General features: G+C 36.9%; 2 protein-coding genes across 3 annotated transcripts in view; one reads left to right on the forward strand and one right to left on the reverse strand.

The window, feature by feature from the left end:
• LOC117985198 (ras-like protein family member 10B) overlaps positions 1–12,087 on the forward strand; it is a 52,968-nt gene that overhangs the window by 28,882 nt on the left and 11,999 nt on the right. The window contains exon 1 of one of the 2 annotated variants that reach the window (XM_034971892.2): positions 10,472–11,175. The exons of the other annotated variant lie outside the window; for it this stretch is intronic. Within the exon in view, the coding sequence (XP_034827783.2) occupies positions 11,052–11,175 (124 nt within the window). The 5' untranslated portion in view covers positions 10,472–11,051. Of the gene's footprint in view, positions 1–10,471; positions 11,176–12,087 lie in introns of those variants that run through there. 2 annotated transcript variants of the gene reach the window in all.
• LOC117985277 (terpene synthase-like) overlaps positions 1–12,087 on the reverse strand; it is a 383,491-nt gene that overhangs the window by 9,751 nt on the left and 361,653 nt on the right. Inside the window, exons 2-3 of the mRNA XM_069500926.1 lie at positions 4,012–4,125; positions 919–1,073 (exon numbers count right to left, since the gene is read on the reverse strand). Of these exons, the coding sequence (XP_069357027.1) occupies positions 919–1,073; positions 4,012–4,053 (197 nt within the window). The 5' untranslated portion in view covers positions 4,054–4,125. The remainder of the gene's footprint in view (positions 1–918; positions 1,074–4,011; positions 4,126–12,087) is intronic.

Raw genomic sequence — 12,087 nt, forward strand, 5'->3', positions numbered from 1 at the left:
AATCGACTGTTAGGCGGTACGAAGTTCGCCGGGTCGGCTAGTTTATAGTATTAATAATTAATATGGATCAAAATTTCCATTTTATAAAATATCATGACCTGTCAAGATTAGGTCTCCTAGAAAGGTTATAACTGAGACACGAGGCGTAGATAAGTTAGGAAATGAAATGAAATGACGTCATTTATTTGATAAATAGGTATAAGTTAGCAGACCGTTCAAATAAATTCATAGACGACGTTGTACAAGCTATATAATAATAATAATTGGTCTGACGAATATTCTTAAGTAGGCTACTCATACACATGCTGCAGGAGCAATCTAAATCTCATGGAGGAAGGAATTTTTTTGAATTATTTTTCTTTACACACATGCCCATCGTTCAGTCAGTGTGAGAGTAAACGTCCCGCGGAACACACGTGTCTTCAGAATGGCGACAGTATCATAGAAACCCCAAAAGAAAAAAAAGAAAAGATTGAGTCCCAATCACGCTACACACACGACTGTATGGCAGGGGGCAGGTACGATCTAGGAAGCTAACTAAGGTCTTGTGCTCCTGTCACCTTGCCACAGGGGCAATCTAGGAGATTATTATCTCTGCTTGCATATAGGTACACATAACAAAATCAAAGAGGCAATTTTACGGTCAAATTCCTAGATTGCCCCCGCAGCAGATGTGTGAGTAGCCTGCTTTATACGCTAACTAGATGATGCCCGCGACTTCGTCTGCGTGGATTTAGCTTTTTAAAATCCTGTGGAAACTCTTCAATTTTCCGGAATAAAAAGTAGCCTATGTCCTTCCCCGGGATGTAAGCTATCTCTGTACCAAATTTCGTCAAAATCGGTTGAACGGTTGAGCCGTAAAAAGCTAGCAGACAGACAGACACACTTTTATTATATTAGTATGGATCTGTTACTTACATCAGGGCTGCGTTATGAAGCATATTGAGTATGTCAAAGATTTGATGCAGTTTTTCACTGGGCACTTTGAACCAGTAGTTAAACGCAAGGACGATCTTAACTCTCAACTGCTTGCCTTTCACTTGCTGAATGTAATTGAAGGGGGACAGGAGTTCCTGATAATGAAAAATAATATTTTATTTTATTCGATTTTTGCAATCAACAGCGATATATACAATATAATTTTACATAATAACAGACTGAAAATAAGGCCAAATAGGATTACAATTTTTTACAGATTACTTAAATAGATATTAATTATAAATTTATAAATTTATAACAGTACGTTTGATAATTTAAACAAGCTTTACAATAATATAATATTATGAAAATATAAAAGTCAATTAACTAGTAAAAATACCTAGTAGGTGATTCACAACATATGTATGTGTGTGTGTGTATGTGTGTGTGTGTGTGGGTGTGTGTTTGTGTGTGGGAGAGAGAGAATACGTGAGAGAGTATGCGAGAGTGCGTGCTTGTGGGTTATGATATTATGCGGATTTATGTACTATTATAGATACTAGTATAATTATTATTATTTTTCCGATGCAGTTTAATTATTTCCTTTTTTAATTGCATTTTGGACAGATGAAAAAGGTCGAAGTATGAGTATAAAAGGAAAAGGTGACTGACTGACTGACTGATCTATGAACGCACAGCTCAAACTACTGGATGGATCGGGCTGAAATTTGGCATGCAGATAGCTATTATGACGTAGGTGTCCGCTAAGAAAGGAGTTTTGAACATTCATCCTCTAAGGGGGTAAGATAGGGGATCGAAATTTATGTTGTCCACGCGGACGAAGTCGCGAGCATAAGCTAGTGAAAAATAAAACTGTAACTGGACGATTTCGGTACTTACTTTAAATAATATAATCAAACTAGCTGATGCCCGCGACTTCGTCCGCGCGGAATTAGGTTTTTTAAAAATCCTGTGGGAACTCTTTGATTTTCCGGGATAAAAAGTAGCCTATGTCACTCTCCAGGTCTTTAGTTGCGACGTGATTGAAGGACAAACCAACAAACAAACACACTTTCGCATTTATAATAAGGGTACTCAGGTAGTACCTACTGATATAATCAAATTCAAAATCAAATCAAAATCAAATAATTTATTTAAAATAGGTAATAAATTAAGTACTCTTTTTGATTGTCAGTTGTTGGATTTGTAAGATATATAGTGATAATTTTTACGCGAACTTAAAATTAGGGGTACGAGTATTTTGAAAATCTTAATGGGGGAAACATTATTATAGGTAGAGACCCCAAAACATATTGTAAAATTTTTATCTGTCTGTCTGTCCATGCTTAAACTAGTGAACGCGTTGGTAATTTGGAATACATATTACCACGAACCAGTGGTAGATGCATCCGACTATTCGAAAGTACTTGTAAAAGTTTATTCGAATAAAAAAGATTTTATTTTTATTTTTTATATATAACTACTGAACGGGTTTTAACGTAACTTGGCATAGTTATAGCTAACACTCCGGGTTAATAGGTATTAATAGGTCCTATATAGGATAGTTTTTATCCGGTGAACTAGTAGATAAATAAATATTAAATAATAATCATTTGTATTTGCCACAATGTTCATGTACCGAACGAAACTTAACAATACAGTCAGATAGACTTGGTATGACGTCAATAGTTTTACTCCAAAAAAACTTCTACGGTCTGTGAAATCTTTAAATATAAATGCATTCAAAAATAAACGCAGAATTCGTAGATAAAAATTAAAACCGCTCAAGTGAGAGTCGTACTCGCACACAAAGGGCTCCGTACCATCATACAAGAAAATACCCAACGCCTTTTTATTTTCATGGGCCCATTTCTAACTATTTATTATTAGTTTTTTTTTTTTAAAGAATATTAGCCATATTAAATGACTAATATTCCCCTTTCCTCTCCAATTAAGCGTCAGGCTTGTGCTAGGAGTAGGTACGACAATAGTGCAACGGGCGGGGTTTGAACTGTCGCTCGACCTTTCGGTTTTCAGTCCACTCCTATACCGGTTGAGCTATTGAGGCTCTAAACTCTAGTTGTTTTAACGTATGAATACATATTGTTCTGTAGAAATTTTAACTTTCTAGCTGTTCAGCGCACTGACAGACAGACGTATGTACGGACGGACGGACATCGAAGCTTAGTAATAGGGTCCCGTTGGCACTCTTCGGGTACGGAACCCTAAAAATGCTGCATCACTGTTTCATTGTTTATAAAGTTAGGTAGTTAGGCACCTAGCCATGAAAATATGACTGTCAGTCTTTTTAGAGCAAAATCCCGGAACCGCCAGAAGTAGAGTTTTGTAGCGAGACCAATAATATATGTTTTTAATAATCTATGTTTTTATCTAGAAAATCAAATAACAGGAACAAGAAAAAATAAAATAAACAACAGAAATATAAAGTAACAGAAACAACAAATGATAGATTAACAGAAACAACAAACAAAAATTAATGTAACATAATAATTATTATTATACTTAACTAGTTTATGCTCGCGACTTCGTCCGCGTGGACTACACAAATTTCAAACCCCTATTTCACCCCCTTAGGAGTTGAATTTTCAAAAATCCTTTCTTAGCGGACCGCTACGTCATAATAGCTATCTGCATGCCAAATTTCAGCCCGATCCGTCCAGTAGTTTGAGCTGCGCGTTGATAGATCAGTCAGTCAGTCAGTCAGTCACCTTTTCCTTTTATATATTTAGATTTTACTTATGGAGCGAGTCGAGTTTTCATAATAATTTTATGATAAATAAATATGCAACTTACTTTAAAATCATCTAGACTAAGAAAAGTAAGTAATGTTTTTACGTACCTACTTACCTTTAGAAATTGATATATAATCTTTAAATTGGCCCACGTCACAAGCTAGCAAATAATGCATCCGACTATTTGAAAGTACTTGTAAAAGTTTATTCAAATAAAATAAAAAAATATTTTTATTTATTTATATTTATATAACACAAAATATTTCGTTTCTCATTTTACTTTGTGGTCCACCAATTTTGTCATAACTATACATTATAATATAATTTAGGTATAACTTACGTTTTCATATTTAAATTCACTATACACTTTTTCTTCTGTCATTTTGAAACCTTTTCGATGTTTTTTACAAGTTTATAAGTTTACGAATCGTGAATAATATTATTATCACTTATTCTTTGTGCTAATGTTTTTCAAAAGGAATCAATCTTTAAAATGAATATACGTGTTCTTCGCACAGTGTATTTATTTATGTTTAATATATTCTGATAATGGATTTAAGGCTCGTTGCAGACGCAATGATAATAATACTAGTAAATCGACAGTAGGGCTACATAAATATATAAGTACTTGAATAGTTAATACATACAGGAAAAAAAAGATAAGTCATCATCATGATCAACCTATCGTCAACCCACAACTGAGCACGTGTCTGCCACGCTGGCCCAATGCGGATTGCCAGACTTCTCACACCTTTGAGAAGATTGTGGGAACTCTCAGGCATGCAGGCTTTCTCACGATGCTTTTATTCGCCGTTAACGTGATTTAAATTGCTCTAAAACTCCGAAAAGTTAGAGGTACAGCGTATGTAAGAAAAATACGTATTAGCTATGAAAAACACTAGATAGACGAAAGTAGTAGGTAGTTCACTTGCTGGTTCTTCTCGGTAGGAACGGCATTCCGAACCAGTAGTAAATTAAACTAAGTAAATTAAAAATTAAATTAAGTAGTTAACGATTCAAAAGCACTTATAATAAGTCTACTTGAATAAAATATATTCTATTCTATATTCTATTCTACTCTGGAAAACACGATTGGGTAACACTTGTTACAATTTACAATAAAGGATTTTTCTACGAGCACAGGTTTCGCTTGCAACACACGATAAGCAAAAGTGGATTATAAATGCATCCTTGCATATCGTCGTCTGTTGACCTCACGAAAATGATACCTAATAGGTCGGGCGTTCCGTATACGGCAGACCGGGGCGAGGCCAAACCAGAGCATGATGCGAGCTGGGGCAAGCTGTTTATACTTCTGTCTGTGAGAATGTCGCACAGACACGGACGAACGGTTACACAGACAGGCGGACAGCTATAATATGTATGTATTTAAACTATAGTTTATCTAGGGTTTATTTGACTATTTTTATTCCGATACAAGATAGCCCATGACTGCAATCTCACCTGGTGAAGTGATGATGCAGTCTAGGATGGAAGGGGTATGGCAGTTTTTATTAAATCCACACCCCTTTGGTTTCTTTACGGCATCGTATCGGCACGCTAAATCGTAGGGTGGTTACTAGCCACCGAAGCCTCCCAACAGACCAGACCAGAAATTTAGAAATTATAAAATTACAAACCTATAGCGGAAATAGAACCCGTGACCTCCCACTAATAAGACAACAGCGCTTACCACTGCGCCAGAGAGGTCGTCAGTTAATAGCTAACGGTAGTGTATACAAAGAAACAATAAATTTCACTGAGTTATAATTGGGTATTTTAGTACTTTTGAATTTGATAAATATTATTAGGTACTTTATTATAAACTAGGATGAAAATAATGACGTACGCTGAAAAAATATTAAAATCCAACAAAGATTTACAAAGTAGTGGGAGGGTAGACTATCCCTTTCTCGCAAAACGAAATTTTGTATGAAACCGCACGAAGCTACTATGGCATTTGTCAAAATGACGTCATAATTCTATATTGCTAACTCTGTCTAATCAGAAATATTTAAATGCGTATAACTTTTTTATTATTTGATCGATTTAATTAGTTTTTTCAGTTTACATGGTTTACGTCATTATTTTAATCCTAGTTTATAATAAAGTAATAAAAAAATTGGAGTCAAATACCCAGTTATATTAAAATAATTTTTCGCCACCTCTTTTGCGCATGTGTAGTTAGCACCTTTAGATCTAATGTTTAAACCCACCTTGCAAAAAATTAGTATGTACCTATAAGTCCTCGACAGGTTGAGATGGCAACCGGGGTATGGGGCAGGGGGACGCCCCGCACACCCGCACGTCACCCGCGCTCGCCCGCACCGGATTAGCGCGGAGGTTGTGCAGGTGTGCGGGGCGCTATCTCCCCGATTGCCATCACCATATGTCGCGTATTATACCTACTTGCTTGGTTTTTCGAAGTCGTTTTTCCTGTTATTTTTTGCATATTTATTTTTACTTCTACTGGCTTTTATCAAATCTGCATTTCTTGTGCAACAATTTCATTTGACTCTAGAGTCGTCAGCTGCAAACGTTGACGTAGCCTAGAATTTCGTTCCCGGGATCCGGGAATCGGGAACTCCCGGGAGATACGTCGTTTCTGAACTCTAAAGCTTTACAACACCAGCTGTCAATCTTAGCTGTGGAATGTACCCATATTATAAAATATGTGAAAGTGTGTCTGTTTGTTGGTTTATTGGTTTGTTGGTTTGTCCTTTAATCACGTCGCAACGGAGCAACGGATCGACGTGAATTTTTGCATGGGCATATTTAAAGACCTGGAGAGTGACATAGGCTACTTTTTATCCCGGGAAATCAAAGAGTTCCCACAGGATTTTTAAAATCCTTAATCCACGCGTACGAAGTCGCGGGCATCAGCTGGTAATTTTTAGGGTTCCGTACCTCAAAAGGAAAAACGGAACCCTTATAGGATCACTTTGTTGTCTGTCTGTCTGTCTGTCTGTCTGTCTGTCAAGAAACCTACAGGGTACTTCCCGTTGACCTAGAATCATGAAATTTGGCAGGTAGGTGGCTCTTATAGCTGGTATTAGAGGAAAAATCTGAAAACTCTGAATACATCACACAAAAAAAAATTGTGGTCATGAACGAATATTGCTATTTTCAACTTTCGAAGTGAGATAACTATATCAAGTGGGGTATCATATGAAAGGTCTTCACCTGTACATTCTAAAACAGATTTTTATTTATTTTTATGCATCATAGTTTTTGAATTATCGTGCAAAATGTCGAAAAAATACGACTGTAGTACCCTCATTGCGCGAGCCTGACTCGCACTTGGCCGGTTTTTTTTCTTGCTTTTCTTTGTCTTCCCTTCTCATCATTATGGCCCTCAGCATCTGACCGTATCTGTGCCACTCATCCTCGCTTGACACCATACGGGCTACGAGATTTTTCCATTCCACTGTATGAACTAACCAGTAGCCTAGCAGTAGCAGTACTTAGCTAGTTTTTTCAGTCTAATATTCGGGGGCTCCGTCGATCGAGTTATGTGTGCGTTTTAAACATTTCAAACTAGCTGATGCCCGCGACTTCGTCCGCGTGGAATTAAGTTCTTAAAAATCCCGTGGGAACTCTTTGATTTTCCGGGATAAAAAGTAGCCTATGTCGCTCTCCAGGTCTTTATATATACCCATGCATAAAACCACGTCAATCCGTTGCACCGTTGCGACGTGATTGAAGGACAAACCAACAAACCAATAAACCAACAAACCAACAAACAAACACACTTTCGAATTTACAATAAGGGTACCTACTGATATCACTTGTAGTTTCAAATATCACTTCTTGAAAGAGCCTGTGAGGGCCAGACCTTCGTTATTTTATAAACTCTGAAAGTTTATCTGTGCATTCCCTTCAAATTCCCACTCCCATCGCAGTGAGGAAATCGTTCCTCCGCGAGTATGAAGTTTGGATCATGGCTTTGGCAGATAACAGGTAACAAAGACGAATAAACTTTCGTCAAAGTAAAATATCTATTTTTATACTTATTTTCTTCGGGATTGTATTAGAAATCACGTCTTGCATTTTCAGATACTAAGTATCGTGGTAACCACCTGCCAGGTTAAAGTTTAAGGGTGTCTGGTCTGCTACAAAAAGTACCTACATACAGTACGCGGCCAAAAGTGATGAACATCGATCTTTATGAAGAGACAGTTGGCTAATTTCGGCTTCGTAGAGCGTTATCTCTGTCGCACGAAATACTAATAGTCCGGTATCTATATTCTATTAGGAGCTGTTAAAACAATTATGATTTGTTTCTTTTGATGATTATTTTTATTCTTTAAGTATAAATTACAATTTTTCGTTCCATACCTCAAAAGGAAAAAAAGTAACCCTTATAGAATCACTTCGTTATCTTAGCGTTTAAACTACCGTGAGTGATTTCCATTATAAATAATATTTATCCAGGCTGTACTCACGTGTCTAGTCCACCCCAGCCACCCTCGCAGCGGGCTCTACGGGCGGCGGCGCGCGCGGCCCGCAGTCACAGCCGTGGCGCGTGCGCAAACTGACTCCCTTGAAAAAGGACCCCGGATGGGTTCGAAACTAGTCGGGCTAACGTCGACTAGACACGTGAGTATAGTCGGGATAGACTTCGTTATCTGTCTGTCAAGAAACATATAGGTTCGGAAGTTGTCGTGTGCAAGTTCGACTCAACTTGACCGATTTTTTCTGGTCTTAGAATATAAAACTGCTCCAAACTAAAAAGAGAAAACGATTGAGTGCAATGACTAATTTGTGAGAGCAATATTTTATTCATAAGTGCGAGATAAATGGCTTTAATCTTGTGCCATTAGAGCGAACGCCTTGCTCCGCTCTAATGGCAATCGCCGTGTTAATCTGACCATTAGACGAGAATTATAGGCTGATGCTCGTCCCGGATGAAAGCATCGCGAAATACTTTAAAATGATACTTAAATACAACTCAAAAGAGCAACCACCGAGTTTCTTGCTGGTTCTTCTCGGTAGGAACGGCATTCCGAACCAGTGGTAAATTAAACTAATTAGTTAACGATTCAAAAGCACTTGTGTATTACAAGTGCTTTTGAATGAAATAAATTCTATTCTATTCTATTCTACTCCTTAGAGTGTGGAGTTCCGTAGACACAATCCTTGAAACAGATATAATATAACTCCTTAACCAGTGAACCCTACTTAACCATGATAGTTTTCCTTTAAAATTGATTATAATAATATATACCACTGCTGTGAATTTTTTCACTTTCCTATATACCTACTACCATTTGGCTGATAGAGGGGGGGGGGGGGGGGTGTGGACACTTGACTCTAATAAAAACTAACGACTTTCCTAACAAAATTTATTAAGAAAATTTACGACGCTATTGGAAAAGGAGATACTGTGAAACAGAATTGCGAAGTCGCCGCAAAGGTACCCCCGTTCGTTCTCCAATTTGGCAAGTTTCCAACACAACTAATTAATGTTGTCTACTTATCTACTTTTTACATTTTTTTTCAGGGCATTATCTTTTTTCTCAAGCGGTCTGGTCTGATCTGATCTTGGAAAAGTTACAAGAAAAACAATGGGGCTGTTTCTCTTGTACACAATCTCTAAACTAAACTAAAGTGACAGATTTAGACCTGTTAATTTGGTTTAGTTTAGAGATTGTGTACAAGAGAATCGGCCCCAGTGTTGTACTTAATTTTATTTTTTATTTTTGAAAATGAATAATAATGACAATCAAAGTGCGCTTTTTACACTATTATGTCACCCCACTGGGGGTCGCGTGTCTGCATTCTGCATTGGGTTTGCTGCAGTGCTTTATACTGTTCCTTGTATTACAAATCTTAGACCAACGACCTATATTAAGTAAACTGTATAACGCACTAGACCAGGGCTTCTCAAACTTTTGGCAGCCACGGACCACTGTTAGAATTTTAAAATTTCATGGCCCCTGTCAAACCTGTTTCAGGCAAAAAAACAAACCGTGAATTTTAGAAATCAGTTATATTGGTAGTTTCCTGTATTTACTATACCTAACTGACACATGCAAAGAAATAAAAATCAAAATCGATTTCACGCCGCACAGATGAAAACTCACTAACTTAAGTTAGTGAGAAGGATGATGTTATTTGGCATCAACATCGCTGATATCATCTGCACTGCACGGTTCCGAGAAGCGACATTACGTGGTCGGTCAGTGGAGGCAAGGCAGTGCATGTGGTGCAGTTCACCACACAAGGGTTTACAGAGCTGCTGCGGACCCCGAGTACACATGATACGGATCCCTAAGGTGTCCATGGACCCCACTTTAAAAAACCCTGCACTAGACGGACTAGTGAACAAAAATTTTTGTGGGCTGCAACTCCTTTTTGCTCACAGCTTCATGTCTAGTGTCATATTACAGCTTTAAAAAACACGATTTCTGTTTGAAATATCCCTTATATAAACTTGCAGACACCTACTAATTTAGTTCAATGTCTTAGACGTTCGTCTGCGTAGTCACTATACACGGCAATCACCACCCGCGCCCATGCCCGGGCTGCGCCGCGGTGTCGTCTCGTGCTCAGTTTGTTTCAGCCTTTATCCAAACCTTGCTTTAAGTAAAAAACAGGCCACGTCACCTTCGAGTTCCCTAGGAAAGATACATTTGGCGCCAGACTCCCTTACACTGTAATAAAATTGCATAAAATACGAACACCCTTAATATATTCATTCGTATAATCACCCTTACTGTGTGTTTCATAAGATCTACATTCCCATATACATCCCAGACTTACAGTGAGATGTTCAATTTACTGAAAGTACCAGGCAGAAGTGCGGTAGTAGATGAGATCTCCTCCCGTAGGACGGACGCATCCCTCTCGTTGAATTTTGCCGCCAAAATTTACGATAGCTAAAAATTACGTTACCGTGTTTCAAAGCCATAAGAAAATTGCCAATTTCAAAGCCTTTGGTTACTTCAAAGCGAATTTTGGGAACGTAACTAAAAGAGTTTGTAGCTTCGCGTCGCTAAAAGTTTAATGAAAAATTAAAGCTATATTAAACTTATAATTGGTTTATAAACAAAGAATTGAATTTATTTAAAAAAAAATGTTCTTAATTTAAGTTTATCAGAACTTGTTTAATGAAAATAAAATTGCGATGGAACGAAAAATATTCAACTTTATGAAAGTCTGTTGAAAGTCTAATGAAAACAATGTTGTGAAAAGTGTTTTGAAATCAAGTTTGAAGTTTAATTATAAACTTTTTAAAATTGATAATATATGCAATACCTGTTTCAATGTTGTTAAAACAGTTATAACAAAATATGATAGACATATCTACTTAAAAGTAAAATTATTATTTTGGTAAAAATTAATCATTTTGTTAAAAACAATAATGTTTATCTGTAAATGTGCGTGGAGTGTAAATTTGGGAGATATCCGGAAATGAATAGATTGGATAATATATCAAAACAGGAAAAAGAAGACGAGAATAATGTTCGAGGGAATTGTACAAAGCAAACCAAAATTTTGGGTATGTCGTACCAACTTTGAAATTATTTCATTTAATTTTCATAAGAGTCTGGGCTACTTAAACAATTATAATATTTTGGATTCTGTGAACTCTTTGTTGCATTGAGAAATCCCTATAATTTCTAAAAGATATTTTATCACCTTTTTTCAAGATTTGATATATAAGTAGGTACATAAGTTACGCTATGTAATTATGTGTATATATTCAACTAGCTTATGCCCGCAACTTCGCCGCGTGGACCACACAAATTTCAAACCCCTATTTTATCGCCTTAAGGACTGAACTTTCAAAAATCCTTTCTGAGCGGATGTCTATGTCATAATAATAATTATCACCACTATATCTTACAAACGTAACACCATACCAGACCATCAAAACGAGTAATTTATTACCTATTTTGAATAAATCATTTGACTTTGACTTTGACTTTGACTAATAGCTATCTGCATTGCATGCCAAATTTCAGCCCGATCCGTCCGATATATGTATTTAGACTAGCTTATGCTCGCGACTTCGTCCGCGTGGACTACACGAATTTCAAACCCCTATTTCACCGCCTTAGAATTTTTAAAAATCCTTACTTAGCAAATGCCTACATCATAGTAGCTATCTGCATGCCGAATTTTAGCCCGATCCATCTAGTAGTTTGTGCTGTGCGTTGATAGATCAGTCAGTCAGTCAGTCAGTCACCTTTTCCTTTTATATATTTATACTAGCAGTTGGCCGCGACTTCAAAACCATAGGATTTTCATATAACTTTTCAATCCTCATTTCACCTCCTTAGGGGAGAATCTAGTTAAATCGTTTCTTATCTGATACCTAGAAAAAAGCTACGTTTCAAATTTCAAGTAAAAATAACAATAGTTAAAACTTTTCTATAAAAACTTTTCCTCCCTATTTTATCACCCTTAA

Source organism: Maniola hyperantus, chromosome 9 (assembly GCF_902806685.2).
Source record: "Maniola hyperantus chromosome 9, iAphHyp1.2, whole genome shotgun sequence".
Taxonomy (NCBI): domain Eukaryota; kingdom Metazoa; phylum Arthropoda; class Insecta; order Lepidoptera; family Nymphalidae; genus Maniola; species Maniola hyperantus.